The sequence below is a fragment of the Mucor mucedo genome (assembly GCF_025094135.1).
Source record: "Mucor mucedo strain NRRL 3635 chromosome Unknown EV154scaffold_56, whole genome shotgun sequence".
Taxonomy (NCBI): domain Eukaryota; kingdom Fungi; phylum Mucoromycota; class Mucoromycetes; order Mucorales; family Mucoraceae; genus Mucor; species Mucor mucedo.
Window position 1 is genome coordinate 213094 of NW_026252340.1, and position 18408 is coordinate 231501.

At 36.8% G+C, this 18408-nt stretch overlaps 4 protein-coding genes across 4 annotated transcripts; 2 read left to right on the forward strand and 2 right to left on the reverse strand.

Moving 5' to 3' along the window:
* Positions 1–237: 237 nt before the first annotated feature.
* Positions 238–1834, reverse strand: EV154DRAFT_482268 (uncharacterized protein; the record flags this gene model as incomplete). Its single annotated transcript, XM_051598488.1, has 2 exons — positions 238–254; positions 322–1834. 2 exons carry the CDS (start codon positions 1832–1834, stop codon positions 238–240), a joined length of 1530 nt encoding a protein of 509 aa, XP_051456843.1.
* A 4974-nt stretch (positions 1835–6808) lies between these two features.
* EV154DRAFT_564431 (uncharacterized protein) lies at positions 6809–7731 on the forward strand (the record flags this gene model as incomplete). The annotated part of the gene is made up of 2 exons (XM_051605841.1): positions 6809–6834; positions 6900–7731. 2 exons carry the CDS (start codon positions 6809–6811, stop codon positions 7729–7731), a joined length of 858 nt encoding a protein of 285 aa, XP_051456844.1.
* A 51-nt stretch (positions 7732–7782) lies between these two features.
* Positions 7783–8139, forward strand: EV154DRAFT_564432 (uncharacterized protein; the record flags this gene model as incomplete). Its single annotated transcript, XM_051605842.1, has 2 exons — positions 7783–8053; positions 8126–8139. The coding sequence occupies 2 exons, from the start codon at positions 7783–7785 to the stop codon at positions 8137–8139; spliced, it is 285 nt and encodes a 94-aa protein (XP_051456845.1).
* Positions 8140–14761: 6622 nt separating this feature from the next.
* On the reverse strand, positions 14762–16193 carry EV154DRAFT_564436 (uncharacterized protein; the record flags this gene model as incomplete). The annotated part of the gene is made up of 4 exons (XM_051605843.1): positions 14762–14999; positions 15078–15314; positions 15817–15997; positions 16064–16193. 4 exons carry the CDS (start codon positions 16191–16193, stop codon positions 14762–14764), a joined length of 786 nt encoding a protein of 261 aa, XP_051456846.1.
* Positions 16194–18408: the final 2215 nt, after the last annotated feature.

Sequence of the window (18408 nt, forward strand, 5' to 3'; positions counted from 1 at the left end):
CGTTTACATTTTTTATACTGCACGTACACTATACCCACTATTAAATATTGAAGCCACAATTGCATCCTTAAAAGATTGATCAAAACCTGTAAGTATTCCTTAAATACTTTAAAAACCCAATCCAAACCCTGAAATCCAAATATTTGTCTCACGTCATTTTTGTAAAAAAGGAAAATAAAATTTCCAGAGAATTTCTTCCCCCCCCAGACAACGGGATTTTTTTTATTATTCAAGCCCTTAAGGTGTTTCCTCCTCTATAAACCAAAAACAAAACTGTTTAGTCACAAACTTCTAAAAAAATACTGTTTCGCTTATACTTACCCTCCTCATGGATTGTTTCCAGGGAACCCATAAACTCTCGTTTGACTCTCACCCGGTTACGATGTTCAACGTTATTCTGGCGAGGTAGACCGGTGTGAGAGACGAGAGTTTTATGGCTAACCCCGGAAAATCCTTTCGTGACTGGGACACTTTCTGGAGAAGGAGGAACAGGCTTACTTTTTTTTTTGGCTGCAACGGACCAACCAGACACACGAAACGACCGTTGACACTTGGCTTCTGGTTCAACGTCCGAAGGACGGAAACTCGCGCAAGATAACTTTCTTTTGAGGGATGTGTGTTCATCCACAAAAGAAGAGGAAGAAGACCACGAAGAACCCACCGAAACCCAGGAGCCAAACACAGCAAAATCACAATCCATCTCGTTGTCAAAGGTGAACGGCTTAGCGGGATTGACATCCACTGAAGCAGGAAAACACCAAGGGGAAGATGAGCCCAAAGAAACCGTATTAGGTGCAAGAGCAGGAGTAACTGAACTAACCTCAAAAAGAGGAGATCTTGCGACAGAACAAGAATAAAAAGAAGAATCTGAAGTTCCTCCAGCAACGAAAGGAACAACAGCACCACCCAAACCCAAATCCACAGCAGCAACATCCGGGTTGTCCTGTAATACATCAACCGGATTTATTCCGGGATCAGACGAAGACGAGAGCACAGGAGAGACCAAAGGCAAGGATTCAACTGACATATCACCCCCAACAACAAAAGAGGACACACCAGTACAAGCGGTAGCAGGAGGAGAAGCTACGCCTGTGGTAAGATGTTCATTACCCACACAACCGGCCAAGGAAGAAGCAAAGTCATCCAAACCCTCAACATTCTCGAAGGAAGCAGCGGTGGAAGTCCACATTTGTTTCGGCAGTTGGGTTTCTGCCACGAAAGAAGGCGCACGAACCAAAGCATCATTCGCCAACAAAGCGTTGGTAATCAACTCGCAACCTATTGCCCAAGAGGGAACAGAGGAAGGAAGCGACAAGTCACGAAGGGTGCCGGAGCACAAAGAAGAAGGACGGGAAAGACCACACGAAGAAGCAACACCAGAGGAAGTGGCCAGTCTGGGTTTAGCAGAGGATCCACGGAGAGAGCATGGTGCACGCGCGGAAGAAGCACAAGAAAGGGACAAACCGACGAAGTTTGCAACGGCAGGCGAGGGTGCTACAGAGCGTGATTGTGGTGGGAGGGAGGGAGAGACACCAGCACAGAACACCGCTTTTTCATTTACGGGGGTCGGGTTGGCCTTGATGTTGTCGTTGTTGTTGTCTTGGTTCTCCTTGTTCTTTTCCCTTCTCATGATAAGGTAGTTGATGATGTTGTCATCACTATATTCGTCGTTGTTGTTGCTACCTTCAATTAACTCACTCTTGGCAGACGGAAAAGGTAACTGCGACAGAAAAAAGGAAAAAACATTCTCCTTCACGAAAACAGTGATAGCTCCCCAAAAGAAACAAAAGGCACACGAAAAAAAAAAGGCTGAGTTTGACATTGCAAGGGTCATTCTATTAAATGAAGAAATTAGGTTGAGGAATGTCGTGTTAAATGTAACAGTTTTAATACTTACTCATTAACCAAATTAAAATCGCTCATCTTTTTATTTCAAGAAAAAATGAAAAGATGAAGAGAAAATAAACGCGCTTGTTGGTTGTAAAAAATTGAAGAAAAAAATATGGTATATTCTGACGTCAGCAAAAAAAGCTCGAAATTTGTGATAAGCCACCCGATTACCGGCTTGCCGTTAGGAAGACAGTCTAAAAAACCCATCACAATGTACTAGAGCCTTTTAAGGCAGTCATGTGCGTTGAGTTTAAACGTCTCTCTACTCGTTCCATACCGTCATATGGAAAGTATACCACTCAATTACAGCATTTTTCATACGTTTAGCTGTCGTCTTTTTTTTCAACCAAGAGAGACGTCATCCACGCGATCACGAACCTGCATAATGATGGCTCAATTGCCCTCGCTATTAATTATGCGATCATACGAAGTGAGGCTTATTTCAGTGTCAAATACGCGATGGATAACACATATTTACGGAAGCCTCCTGTTCGGTCCAATTTGCCTCCCGGCGTAATTCAAAGGATCATAACATCATTTAATAAACGAGCTGCTGAAATGGGTGTCGACTTGTGTCGTTGTCAGGGTCACTGGGTATCTCTATACCTTATCAACCGTTCCTATTAAAACAAAAAGACATACAAGAAGAGTGAGAAGGACGCTAATAGTAATAAAAACTGGAGCCTTGATGAGGTGCTTTAGGAACGAGAGAATAGCCAAGAATTGGGTATAGTTGCATTCACTAATACGGACATAAACTCACGCGAATACTTCATTTATTTAATGATAACCAGAATATAATTTGGATTTAGAAAAGAAGAAGGAATCATAGCCACAAAAAAAGACGCCAGAAACAGCAAAAAGAAAGGAAAAGAGAAGCAAAGGAAAACTAACAAAGGTGAGGCATATGTAGACTAAATACGGTTTACTAAAAAAATCACTTCTTTAGATTAGTTATTGGTAACACATCGGGTTAATATTATTGTTTATTTTATTCTGTTTTCTAATTTTAAATAAACATTTATATCATCCCACTCTTTACTTAAATAATGAAAAATTATTTTAAATGATTATAATTAAAAGACTACAATAAACATGTTTTTTGTATAGTCCTAAGCTAAATGTTTTATCCAATAAGAGTTGGTATCTGTCAGATGTTAGGTACTGAATGGCATTAATTGTATAAAGAAAAAACACTGAATGATTAAATGGCGGTTTCTGAATACACTTAATTTTGCTTTATGGCTGTTACTGAACGGCTTTAATTTTCAGTGAATTTTTTACACTGCTGATATAGTGCTAGTACGGATTTAGATTTAAAAAGCGAGATTTATTATTATATAAAAATTGAGATAGTGAGCTCCAGACGTTTATTTGTCAACTTAGTTTTATTATTTATGAAGAGTATTTCTGTAGTGATCTTAGACGGTAAAATATATGGATAAGGCAATTAAATGCAAATCACTAATAATACAGTGAGAGATGAGAAGAGAATATAGTTCTTAGATGTCAAAGAGAAAAGAGTTTACGACGGGTTTATGTAAGTAGTTGATGTGATTGTATAATTTATAATAGACAACAAACAGCAACAAAAAGCGGAGGAAAGACTACTAGAATCAATTACAAGATAAATCCCAACTTTAGGTGAAGACAAAACTAGAGAATATTTAATGAAATTTAAAAAAAGGAAGTGTATTTATAGGTAAGATCCGATCCTGTGTCACAACAAGCCACATTATTATTGGCTACAACAATGCATGCACTGAATCTGAAGGTATTCCGGACACCTAGAATTCTGTTAATTTTTAGAGTAGGATCAGTCTTTGTTTACCTACTGTGAATGTCCAAAAATCATTTTTGGTTCGATCCGGAATTTTATTATTTGACCGGACATAAAAAAATGGTGTGTGAGATTTATTTTTACAACAAAACGTATGATGCGGTCATAATTAGCCAAAATAAAAAATGGCTTAATAAACTTTGTTCTTGCTTATTTTGAATCTATATAACTTTACAATATTTATACTATAAACGAGATTTGTGTAATGCAAACCTCCGTTTCTGTGAAGCTTGACACTCGTTGCGCTGCGGTGAATTTTTGACCTGGATGACGTGACCTAGAAGGTTATAGACATATTAGTGCTAACATAAGTTTATGCATGCTGATACCATTTGTGATAAAATTTTAAAACTAAAGTTATAGGAAGAACTATAAGTAAATTACATCACAAGTCTGATGTAGTACCTCTGAGAAATACTTATAATTCAGTTTTAAGTAAAGAGAGATCAGAAGACTAAACATTTATTAGAACAAGACTAAATTAGTGACTATGTAAAAATCGTATACATTTCTGGTTAATCAATTATACTTTCAAAATAGCACTAGAGATATAAACACAGCAGACAATTATTTGTATAAATACTCGTATATTTCTGTTATTAGTAAAGATATCTAGTAAACAGTCTCCAACTACTTCTATAATCTTTTTATAGTTTTACTTTACCTTAAAACGCAACATTAAGCTCAAAATACAGAGGTCATTGATATATGCCGCATACTCTAAAGCAACAACAGCCTCTGATCTCGCTTTAATATGTAACTATTATGTCTTTAAACCACCCAGAACTTTATCACCATAATTTATACTCTTAAATCCAACGTTCGCCTAGCATTACATTCGAACCAACGTTTTAAATCTTACAAAAACGAACTCTTTCTAGTTATTCCACATAATGTACAAAATCTCTAGGCACATTGGGAACTGATCGCAACGACCCCGTATATCTATCATTTGACATAATATTCCTGAATGAAAGAGGGAAATCCCGAACAGATATTTGTGAGGTTCTAGTCTTTAACTTGGTTTGGGCTGTTGATTATGTAGATGGTGTACGTAAGCCCATTGGAAGTTACTTCTATATATCTAGCTCGATATCAAAAGATTTTCATTGACCATTTGGTAAATAGTTTAATGCATACATCCGCACAACAACCCCCGTATTGATCTGCATGCATATGCAGTTCACACTTGACAGCTCGTTTGACCAAACCATCAAAACCACCATGAGACCGATCCCGAATCAGCCCCAAAGGACTAGCGCTCTCGATAAAAAAATATACGCGATCACCCTCCTACCATAATCCTGACACAGTACCACGCCTCAAGACCTTACCCAAGACCCTTTACTTTAAGAGGATAGTCCTTCAGATTATGTTCCTTTCATTCCAAATACTTAAAATTATTTAGAGAAGTACTGAACTTTATCCGATATGTTGTATACTTCTATTATTATTATATAAACCTTTAACGTTTCTACCTTATCCTGTCTATCTTCTCGCAACCCTTATTGACCTAATTTGTACTTAGGTTTGCCTTGTAAGTATAAAGAGACTTGTCCTTGTATCTAGTAAGATCAGGCTAATTCTAGACAAAAACTATTCGTTTCCGTCGTCTTCTTATACCTTTCATTTCTTTGCGTAAGTAAGATACGGCGATCAAGGTATTTGTTTGCGTAGATTTAAGCACTATAAAGTTTTAACTGAAACAAAAGCCAAAAAAAAAATGAAATAAAAATAATGAGAACCGAAAGTCAAAAGGAAAATGAGGATAGTGAACCTAAACATTCCCGAAATGATGTCATACACTAGTATATAGATGGGGAGGACAAATCCTTTTACAAATAATACGATTTGTATTTTAAAATACAGTTGCTTGGGAACGGCCTATGACACATGTTGATATCCAAAATTGTAATAGTGCAGGTATATCCTGCTATTTCCAATGCTGTCGTTTATCGAATTAACCCGTGCGTGGAAGGATCCTTTTTTGTAATGATCTACTGGTTTCGGGCTAACGACTTTAATTCTTATGTCCCATTTTTCACGCATGAGCTCGGCAACTCTATCCTTCTTAACTTTTAGACACTCAAAGTTCGTTTTCAATTCCTCCACAGCAACCAATATTGTTATATAAGCGTGGTCATAAACAAACCGTACCAAATATAATATATGTTGTTCATGTAGTGGACAAAGTATGATAATGGCACCAAGATTTGTTTTGGTTTGTAAGTATATTTCTGTCGAGGACATTCTCGTTCGATTTTATCATTCGTTTGCCGTGTGATAACTTAAGTTTGCGACATTGCCAACCTGTTTTAATTTCCAACTTTTCAACTTCAAACATAAAAATATCGGTTAAATTTTTAATAGTATAAGACTTATATTGAAGAATTCGTTCATATTTAGACTAAACAAGCTCCATTGCAACGTTTTTTGAAGTGGCCATTTCAATTTAATGTCATTCCTTTTTCACACATTAGAAGATTAGTCGATTTCTTTAAAAAAACGCACGTTTTTTTTTTGACAATAAAAGGTACTTCTTGTCCTTTTCGTCGATAGTATTTAGCGTACAGCCTTCATAAAGACATGCAACTGAAGCTAAGACAATTTGAAATTATATAAAAGATGACCTAAGCAATTGACTTCGTTAAGTCATTTTCAAATAGTTACCAACCGAAGTTCGAAAAAGTTCCATAATCTGATCAACCATTTCAAAACTTTGTCCATTGGAGGGCGGACGGACTTTATATATTATATATGACCGCTTTTCAGAACTTTTTCTTAGTTTTTAAAATCTTTTATGTCATCTTTCTGTCTGTCAATTTTCGCCTGTTTAAAGAGATTGGTGCATTCCGGATCGTAAATGGAAAGTTAATAGCGGAATTTTCTGTACGTCAATATCAAAAAAAAAAAATTTTGATTTTGTTGAAGTATAATAATTTGGATTCCGAACCCGATTTTTAGGACTAAAAATAATGACATCATCATTTTACGTTGCGCGGCAATTTTCGTTTTTATTTTTTCAAAAAGCGGGCGGGTCTTTTTTTTTTCTTTCGCCCATTAACGATTCTTGGAAAAATGCTCTCGTATATTCTTCCTGACGAGTAAGTAAAACGAAATCAGTAAACATTTATGCTATAAACACTATTCTAATGTTGACATTTAATAGATTGTTGTGTGAATTAACACATTCGGCGTTTCTCTTTTCGGCTTTTCCCTGGTTTTGGACCAAATTTTGTTTGTTTTTCCTTTGGGAAAAGACGGTTCGGTTCTCTTCTTCCTCTTTGCTTGCTGTCGTTGGTAACAAAAACCAGGTTCGTGTAGCACCCGAGCCAATCGGTGATGTTTACGTCTGTTTTGGTAGAGGTATCATACCTCTCACCACCTTTAAAAAGAACCCTGAGCTTTTTGCACAGTCCTCTCCTTTGCCTGTTGTTGCTCCTGTTGTTGCTCCTCTTCCCGAGGATTCCGTTGATCGACCCTTTTCTTCTGTTCCTTCTTTGCCAACAGTTACCAAGAAGGAGTATAAATGTTACTCTTTGGATTGCGCCTGCGTGGTGGGCATGCCTTGTCTTGGTGGTGGTCGTTTGCCTTCTTTTCCTTCGGTTCTTCCAGTCCGTTCTCACGTACACTCTTTCGCTTTTGGATGTGAAGCTTTGACACAAGCATGGCTTGTAAATAATTCGGCTTCTCTTTCCTGTTTTTCCTCGTCTGTTGCTCGTGGGGATGTATGTTGCTCTGCCGTTGCTCCCTGTTTGTCCGTGTCTCCTCTTGCGGTTTCTTCCCCAAATGGGGATAACGCATCCTCGGCGGTTTCTTTCCCTCTCGGGGATAACACCACTCCTGCGGTTTCTTCCTCCATCGAGGATAACGCTTCTTTTTCTATTGCTCCTGTTGCCTCGGTTGGCTCTGGTGTTTCTGGTGGTTCTCCACCTTTGCCTTCTTTGACTTCGGTTCCGGTTTCTTCCGACCGTTCTTCTGTTCGTGCTTCTCCGGTCTAGTCACCCGCTTGCGCTTCTCTTGGTTGGCCTTCCTTCCCCCCTTCGCCGGTCATGTCTTTTGTTCCCGCGTCTTTCGGTTGGGATTCGTTTCCTGCTTCTCCGCTGTTGCCTTCTGCTTCTGCTTCTCCCGTCTGTTCCTCGGCTCCTGCGTCCCCGGGCGTGTCTTTTGGTTCTTTTGCTTTGTTTGGGGTTGAGTTGACTCCTCCCTCCTCTCCTTCCCCCCGTGCGACTTCTGTTGCCTCTCCTGGTCCTTCCTCCCCACGTCCTTTTCCTTCTCCTCGTCGCCGTTCTTCTCCTTGCGAAGAAGAAAATAATCGTGATCGTAAGAGAATTCGAGCTCGAGGTTAATTTTTTTTAAAAATAAAAACTAGTCCGAAATATATTCTTTTCGTAGTATCTCCACGGTAGTTACCAAATAAAAATAAATCGGAGGCTCTTGCATTAAAACTATATCAAAATAATTGATATCGGGTTAAGTGTAACATTGATGAATGAAGATGTTACATAATTGAATCAATACATTTGTGGCTCTTTTCTTTCTTTACTTTTGACAAGCTTTCGATACGGAATGAAGACTTGAACTACGGTTTTATCCCTTTAGCCATTAAAGGTCATAAATGAGCAGTAGAAATCCCGATGATGAAAATAATAAAAACACCAAGGATAACCGATATATTATAATCACCCAAGCTATTCTAAATCATACGTGTTGTCCCAAAGTTACTTTGGAAAGGTCAACGAAAACTGCTTTCTAATTTGAGAAATGAAGATCTGTTGATGTCAAGTCTTTTTTTTCCTTGATTCAATTACCGGTAAAGAAAAGAAAGCTTAATGCGTATTGGACTGATATCAGAAAGTAGTAGCACGAATCTAGATTTTGTATGTCGTAGAACATGCTGGATTATTTAGGCTGGAAAACGGAAACACGTGTACTTGATTTTATAAAGAAGAAAATAATGATAATATAACAATTCATGCTTTTAAATCATCCAAAATGGTAAATTCTAGAATACAACTTAGAGCATCCCCAGCAGTGCGCGATAAAAGTCGATTTGCCCGCTAATTAAGGGAAAATTAAAAGTTTTTTACCCCCAGCAGTGCCCGATGATAAAGCGCTAGTATGGATTTAGATTTAAAAAGGGGCAATTATTATTATATAACAATTGTGATAGTGAGCACCAGACTTTTAGTTGTCAACTTAGTTTTATTATTTATTAAGACTATTTCTGTAGTGATCTTAGACGATAAAGTATATGGATAAGACAATAAAATGCAAATCGATAATAATACAGTGAGAGATGAGAAGAGAATATAGTTCTTAGATGTCAAAGATAAAAGAGTCTACGACGGGTTTATGTAAGAAGATGATGTGATTGTATAATTTACAATAGACAACAAACAGCAACAAAAAGCGGAGGAAATACTACTAGTATCAATTACAAGATAAATTCCAAATTTAGGTGAAGACAAAACTAAAGAATATTTATTAAGAAATGAAAAAAAGGAAGCGTATTTATAGGAAAGATCCTATTCTGTGTAACAACAAGCCACATAATTATTGGCTGCAACACCGATAAAAAAACCCTTAACTTTGGGAAATCAAAATTTCCCATAAATTTTCCCAATCCGAAGTGTTTTTTTAGAGGAAAAAAAACATCAATAAATAATACCCCTTTTTATCTATATAACCTTTTTTAATAAAAATGAGCAATAACAACGATTCTGAATTTGATAACGGCAACTATTCTAGTAACGATGCCAGTGATGATGGTAATGTCCAGGGAATTGACGACCACGAGAAAAGTGGCAATGAGGATGCTGGTCCTTCCGATACCAGCAAGTTGAAGCGTTACCGCTGGACCACGAGGAGAATGTCCAGGTGTGGAAGTCATGATTGCGCATCTCGGAGCAGGCAGTCCATGGTAGTTTGATAAAGGCGGAAGTGTTCTCGAAGTTGATCATGAACGACTTTAAGGCGGAGGGTGAGCTCGACTGGGCAGAAAGAAATGAGAAGGCTTTCAAAAACCATTCGGGGAAAATTTTTGCTGCTGTCAGCAAGTTCTGCGGCTGTGTCGCAGCAATCCAGTGACGAAAAAAAGAGGTATTGCGGCTGCAGATGAAGTACGTATCATATAACTATCGCTAATGGGATATAGTAGTTGAACTCAAATAATTTAACAAATAGTTGGGGGATGCTTTCAATTTGTTTCAAACAAAATACCACGTTCATTTCGCTTTTTATGATTGTTTTTTGGTACTTCGTAATAGTCCAAAGTGGAATGATGAAATGGCAAGAAGAGACGCCAAGCTCGTGAGAAAACAGGCGGTAAAGGCAGGTTCCAAGAGAACGATTACCACTTCATGTGCTCCTGATAGCTCTGCTGCTAATGAGGTTGGGACCTCAACAGTGATTGCTGAGGATGAAGATGGTGAAAGTGATGGATCCATCATTGCGCGTCCTAAGGGACGCCAAAAGAGCAAGAACCGGGCTTCCATGGACAATACGATCACTGATACCTTGGTTAACTGGGAAACAAACCAGCAACAGCTAGCAGACGAATAGTCTGAGATGATGAATAAGATGGATATGGCGAACGCCATTAAGCAAGAGAAATTGGCTGTCAACCAAAACCTTTTGGCAGTCAATCAAAAGTTGTTGGATGAGAGATTGTTCAGCGTTGACTTGGAGAAGTTCAAGGATGATGAAGAGACTTTGCGTTTCTATAAGCTTAGTGGCAAACAAGCTTTGGATCGCCTGGAAGCTGAGATTGAGAACGAAATACTTCGTACAGAAGATCTTAATTGTGAACAATAAATATGATTGATCCTCTGTTCCATTCTCAAAATTATTTATATTTTTAAAACTAGATAGACCTATACTTTTGAGTGAATTTTATTTAGAAGTGAAGTCTAAACAATTCCATATCCTTTTCTATGCCAGAGATGCGCGACCAAGGCCTTCATCAATCTGAAATGTTCAGATGCATCAATGATGTTTCCGTGGCGCTCTAAATAGCTAGAAAAGCTATAAAACGAAGGATCGCGAGAAATGTCTGGAGCATCAGAAGGATTGGCAGGATGAGACTTAAAGTAATTGTTTGGAAAGGTGTCGCTCTCATCCCGCTCGTCTTTGACTATCATATTATGCATAATTATGCACGCCTTCATGATCATACCAAGATCTTTTCTTTTCCACAATCCTGCAGGACAACTAATTATAGCAAATCGAGCCTGCAATACGCCAAAGGCCTCTCGACATCCTTACGGCATGCTTCTTGTTGTTTAGCGAAGTTCTACATTTTAAGAAGTCATGATTAATAGCTAGCATATATATTTCAATATTTTAGAAACGATATTTACTGCCTCGGCACCAGGTTTTGGAATCGAAAATGTCTTTATCATATTGGCAAAGTTGGGGTATATCCCATCGGCAAGATAATACCCCATGGTAAACTCCTAGTCTCCGACGTCAACCTTCACATCCACGCTGCTGCCGTTCGTATATTCATCTAACAAATCCGATCTGTCAAGAACGTTAATGCCATTCAATGAACCTGGTAAGCCAAAATAGGCATGCCAGATTCACAGGTCATACGAAGACACTGCTTCCAAAATTAATGTCGGTTTCTTTTCCTTCCCGGTATACTGACCATGGTATGCTGTTGGACAGTTTTTCTAAGTCCAGTGCATGCAATCGAGAGACCCGAGCATACCTGGGAATCCAGGTTGTTTGTTCCCTTCGAGGAGTCTCTCAGTATCTTCTTCGTTGGGTTTTCTAAGATAATCCTCTCCAAAAAACCTCAACGACAGCAGCGCAGAATTTCTTCATACTTAACAACGCAGTACGTTCACCCAAACGCAAATACTCGTCTACCGTATCAGCGCGGACGCGGTAGCAAAGCTGACGTAATGCAGCAGTAGCCTTCTGCAACGGATGAAGGCCCATTTTTCCAGCAGCATTTGGCGTTCTTTGGAAATACGGATCATGCTCGGTGATAGCTTCCACAATTCGAAGAAAGACATTCTTACGCATTCTGAATCGACGACGAAATTCGTTTTCGCCGTAAACCGGGTTTTCGACAAAGTAATCATTTAATAGACGTTGATAGCCGGATTCACTGTCTCTGTCAATGACTCTGCGTCCCTCGACTGAACCACCTGTCGTTGACTGACTGTCCATTTCATCCTTAAGTCTTTTGATGTTCAGTATATGAAAAAGATTATTATTTGCACGCTTTCTGAGATTCAGGAGTGCCATGGCTGCGAGTTGTTTCATGTTAAAAAAATTCAGGATTGAGTAAAAAGATCTTGACACTTCTTTTTTTTTTCAGGTACAATTAAGTAATTAAGTTTTTTGAGGTCCGTTATTTAAGGTTTTTTTGTAAACTGCTGGGGTTGACAACACTTTTATTGCTGAATTTTAAAAAAAAAACTTAAACTTAAAAGTTTTTTATCGGGCACTGCTGGGGATGCTCTTAGTAGAACTACTTGAATTTTAAAATATACATTAAAACAAATATCTTAAGATGCGTGACCCTTTTTAAAAATAATTTATATATTGAAAGGCTTGAATATTGATTTGAAATTGTTTAGAGACAGCCTATGAAATCGCAGCCGGAGGCTTAAAATCACCGACCCTGAAAAAGGGTAAAATAGTTTCAACCTTTTTATGTACTAAGTGAAATCATTTGTAATTTCGAATATTTTATAAAGTATATTCTTAAGACGCGTGACCCTTTTTAAAATTAATTTATGTATTGAAAGGCTTGAAATATTGATCTGAAGCTGTTTAGAGCCGGCCTATGAAATCGCAGCCGGAGGCCCAACATTACTTCCACTGAAAAATTGTTTTAAAAAAAAAAAAAAATCTGGCTATGAATAAGTTTCCTTTTATATTACTTGTACTAGTCGGAGATAATGCTCAAAAATGTCACAAAACACGTTAGGAACTACTGAAAAGCAGATGCACTCTATTTTGGATTATCAAGTCTTTCATTATGAAACAAAAACACTGCGCATAGAATAGCTAATCAGATAAATAAACAATTAATATTTTGCGTAGATCGACTTTTTTGCGTGGGTCTAGGGATATCGTTTTTCCAGATATTTATACATATATGAGAAACATCAAAGTTTTCTCCAGTATCAAACTAATAATAGGCAGTGTAGCTTAAGTTATAATGTGCATGGGCTTCATGGTTAATTAATATATGTTAAGTTTGTTATTTCAAAAACAGGCCTGCGGCAGCACGAGGCTTTTTCAAAGCGCAGCGTACCGAACCATAGTGCAGGTCAAAAATTTACTGCAGCGCAGCGAAGGTCAAATTTTTACCGAAACGGAGGTTTGGTTTGAAAAAGCCTCGTTAATATTAATATATAAAAAAAATAGGAATTAGAAATTGTAAAAAACAGTCACAAATTTACGAATGTTTTGAGGGTTGCCCATATTATTTAGCATTAAATTGTTACCTTCTGAAAAACAATATTCCTTTTTTTTTACAGCGCTGTGTTTTTAAAGCATGAATTTTTTTATGGCGTAAATTTCTGAGCCGAGATACAAAATTAGAGGATGGGAAAACCACTCCTCCTAAGAATACGACCCATAATATTAAACATTAGACTAAAAAAAAGAGCATATATAAAAACTGATTGTTTGGAGAAAGTCATAATATAAAAGTGACTTTTACAAAAAACGTCATTGCAAAAAAAAATTGTTACTATGGTGATTTCGGGGTAGAGGTTACCATTAGCCCCAGTATAACAATACCATTAAGCATTATATTATCCAGGTTAGAGAAAAGTATATGAACACTTTTTCACAAACAATATGTAATTACTCGAGAAGAACTGAAAAATTGTTTGTTTTTGGTGGATGAAGGGGTCACCTTTGAAATTAATATTATGGATTATCAAATCTTTCGTTATGAAGTATAAACATTGCGCATACAATAGTTAATCAGATGTATAACAATTAATTCTTTTGCGTAGATCAACGTTCTTGCCTGGGTCTAGGGATATCGTCTTTTTCCAAATATTTATAGATGTATTGAGAAACATCAAAGTTTTCTCCAGTGTCAACTGATAATAGGCAGTGTAACTTAAGCATTAGAGGTGCGTTAAGTTCACGATTAATAAATATATGTTAAGTCTTTTATTTCAAAAACAAGCCTCGTATGTTTAATAAAGCTTCAGTTATTTTTGCAGTTTCTTAATTTTACTTTGTTAAATGTTCCATTTTTATTTTAATTCGTTATTATCACTGTCAAATGTCTCATACATAAAGTTTGGTTTATCCTTTTTGTGTCTTACAGTGTTGACAATAAATGTCCTCAGACTTTGATTTGATAAGCTGCAATACTACGCGCGCGGGTACTCAATTTGAGAGTAGAAGCAGTTAATATTTCATGGTTGGAGAGCGCAAATACTATGTATAAACAGGACGATACTATTGGTCGGAAAAGAAAAAATTTAAAGTTTTGAACCTGCTTGTGACAAATACTTCGCTCATGCCTAAAATCGAGTTGTTAAAATTCCGGACCCACTTTGTTTTTAGAATAAAAATTTCACATTCTCATTTTAATCATAATTAAAATGATATGTGACTAAAAACATTGCGCCTTCATTATGAGAAAACTGTTGTGGTCCAGTTTCAATATCTCTCTGCTTATAATTGTTTTTGGCATATTGAAGTGCGGATGCACTCTACGGTCGTACAACAACGGCTTAAACTTCACTTTGATAGTTGTTTATTCTTAGTAATCTGTTCAGAACTCTTGCGATTGAGCCTACGTGTTCCGAGTTTGCGGCAGTATTTATCATGTTATTATACTGATGCTCTCATCAAATAAGGTAGCACCATCATTTGCTCAAATTTATGTTTTTGATACTGAACATTACAATCAAAATAAACACCGTGTTGCAAGCCATGTAAACATCAGAACTTTGGGAGACTTGCAGACGTTAATGCATGATATCAATTCAATAGTCAGAGACTTTATAAACATAAACCAATTTGTATTGAAGATCCAGATCATGTTGCGGATGTCGTACAGGTATTTTCGGCTGACGAACTACCAGATCCACGAGGATATAATTCAACAACTACTTCAACTGAAATTGGTGTATCAACTTTGGGAAGTGATAATAAATAGGAAGGGGTGAGATAATAGGTAGGGATATTGTTATTAGACCCTAAATCAGCAACAACGTATGTGTATAAACGAGTTAAAGCAGACAAAAGATCGATTATCTTTCCTTCATGCGGTTGTCTAAATTTTCGGAATATGCCAATGGCATAACAAACAGAAACAGTGCAGCCTAAAACTGTTTCAATGGCAATTTGTTACATTATTCTACAATCGATCATAATTTTATTTTCGCTCAACTTGTTGTTTACATTCAACCATCTCAACCATTTGGTCAATGCATATGAAGACTCGTCACTGGTGATGAAGAATGCTGCTGGTAAGCCTTTGTTTGTGGTAGTGTTATCACAACAATGGTGAAGAAGTAACAACGCTTGCCCTGTGCATGACGTAAGTGCATGTCTTTTATGTTCAATCCAAGCACCATCCATAGGAATTCTAAAAACTGGAAACAAATTAAAATGGAGTGATAAACTTTAAACAAACAGTCAGAGAACATGTTCTCCCTTTTGACATGGCGAGACCCTATCTACCATCTTAGGCCCGTCTTCTTGATCAAATATTAAAAGCCTGATAATTTTATTATGTAGAAAATCAGTCCATAGCTCTACACTGATTTTTTCTGATTCACCTTTTCTGTACTTCTTCTTAAGTCTTTCATAAATCATGTTTTGAACTACTCTATGATTGATCCACATAGACATTGGTACACCTTGAAAATCGGCATTTTTTTCAATCTTTGGGCCAATTATTATTTGATAAGCATCTGTAAAGCATTTACGTCATCCGTTTGTTCATGGCTTGATAGATTTGCAATCCATGTTTTTGTCAACATGTGTGGAAATTCAACCTTGAACATCCTTTGTGAGTTTCGATTTGCCAATGTCGGAAGTATCTAATGGATTATGGTTTTTATGCTCCGAGAATAGGACACCTCTACCTGGCCGTTGAGCATTTCTTTGTATCTGAATTTTGCGGTACAGCCAACTTGATTGATAGACTAAATGCGGGATTTTTGGCAGGTCTATCATCGCTATTTGTAGGCTTGGTATGTGTACGTGGCTTTCCAGCATGATTACAAACAAAACATTTAACATTTTTAATTGTTTTGGCTTCATCAACTGTTTCACCAAGAATGATCTTTTTTCTTGATTAACATCTTTGAGAAAGAACCCAGTTTCCGTGACGCTTGGGGCCGTTTGGGAACCACAAGTCATATTCGGCTACGGATCCTTTAAATTGAACTACCTCATCGGCGTAATTAGACAATTCCCTACAAATAAATTCTGTCGTTAAAACAATGCTTTGATTTGACATTTTGTGTTGCTAATCTATGTAGATGATTAAAAAAAAGTGTTGGATATAATGACCAACTCCGGTCGTGCTTTTTTTTCAAATTATTGAAATTTGGAAAGTCTATCCTCCGTGGACGATGATGATCTGTCCCTGGATCTCTACATTTGACCTTCAATGCGTTACAGTAACTTTGACCTCGCATTGATATTCCCAACAAGTCAATCGGGATCGCATTGTTGCCGCCAATCTAAATTAACTTGGCGCTACACAGGATAGAATATTTGCTTTAAATACGCTTCCTTTTTTTTTCAAATAAATATTACATCAGTTTATTTGACTAAAATCTAGTTTTGTAATAATTGTAATTGACTCCTTTGTGTTTCCCTCAACTTTTTACTTCTTGTTTATCGAACGTCTTTATATATAACATCTGATTCAAAACTCATATTTCACACTCGGCTTTGGTCCTTGTATTATCGAAAGCGTTTATAACATAGTGTTTTCAAACACAATAATACTTTTTTAATCTTGGCAATCAGTTTATATTTATGTTGCTTACGCCCTCTTAAAATCAACATTGATTATCTTATTATCCTTAAAAGTTTATACTATAAGAATTTTTTAGTCGACTACTTCCAGTCTGGTGTTCACTGTCATAACTACTTTATTTTTAACATCAGTCATTATGGCGAAATATTTGGTGACAAAACGTACCACTTTTACAGCCAAATACCTGTTTGAAAAATAGCTGACATCAATTATTTGCGTAAAAATATGTTGAAAAAGCGTCTAAATATACTTGTTTGTCAAACAACCAAGTTCTTTGCTGTCACCAATGTTGATTGCAGAACGTACAAGTTTGTTCGTTATTTAACCAACTTTCGTCGTTAAACGAACAGGTGTTGTTGTTTTTTTCACTAACAGTAAACGTTAAACGTACAAGTGTTATCGCTTTTTTCACTAACAATGAGCCTTAAACGTACAAGAGTTTATCCTTTTTATTAACAATGAACATTTAACGTACAAGTGTTGTCGTAAAACTACCAAATTATTCGGTTGTTCCCCTGCATATTTGTCGCATATCAATATTTCTGTGCACTGTGTCCCTTTGTTTTTTTTACATACGTAAAACTTTATTCAATACGAATACTTAATGTTTTCATAGAAGTTTTAAGTATATATTCAACCGCCTTTCAATTAGAAGCGTCTTTTCCGTAACTAACTTTCATGAAGGTAGAGAATTTACGCGACCATTTAAAATACGAGCGACATCGTCCCCTTAGACCAATATTCGTACCCTTAATACAATTAATATAAAAATAATAGGAATTAGGAATTGTACAAAACAGTCACACATTTTGAATTTTTTGAGGGGGGTGTGGGGTTTGGGGGGAGGGCAAATCCCTCCTCCCAAGAAGACGGCCCATAACATTAAACATTGAAGTATTACCATCAGAAAAAACAATACTACTTTTATTTTTGTTGCAACAATATATCTTAAACAGATATGTAAAATAATCGGGGGTGCGGGGTTTCTTATGCAAAAGGGGTACGGGGTTTGGGGAGGGGGAACCCATGTTCCCAAGATTACGGCCCATAATATTAATCATTAAAGTGTTACCTTCAGAAAAACTGATCATCTTCTGCTTTACAGCATAATATCTTCGGTATAACTTTTTTTTTACAGCGTAATTTTTTTTTACAGCGTAATTTGATTTTTACAGTGTAATTTTTTAAAAGCGTGTTTTTTCTTCGACTTAATAGCTTTTTGTAGAGATATGAGATTGGGGTACGGGAGATCTCTCCGCCAGATGTTGAGGGTTTTACGGTGAGCCCTCTGCCCAAGAATACCACACATAACATTTAAGATAAAACTAAAAAAAAAAGTGCTCATATAACAATCGACTATTAAATTAAGAAAATAATTAAAAAGGGACTTTAATGGAGAAAGTGATTTAAGAAAAAATCCGGCCGTACTCAAGGCTAATCAGCCTTCCCGGGGGCGCTTTTCTAATACGACGTGACACACTTTTTTTAAATCACATGAGCTTAAATTTTATTGAATAAATGTGCTTAAAAGGTAATATATAACGGGTCATGGTTAACGGGTCATGGTAGCTTGTAAACAATATGTATACTGCCTTCTTGAACAGTAAAATTAGTAAATATGTTGTCGATGAATGTGCCATTATTTGTTGTAGATTTCATATCATCTGGCATGGCTGTGTACATATTG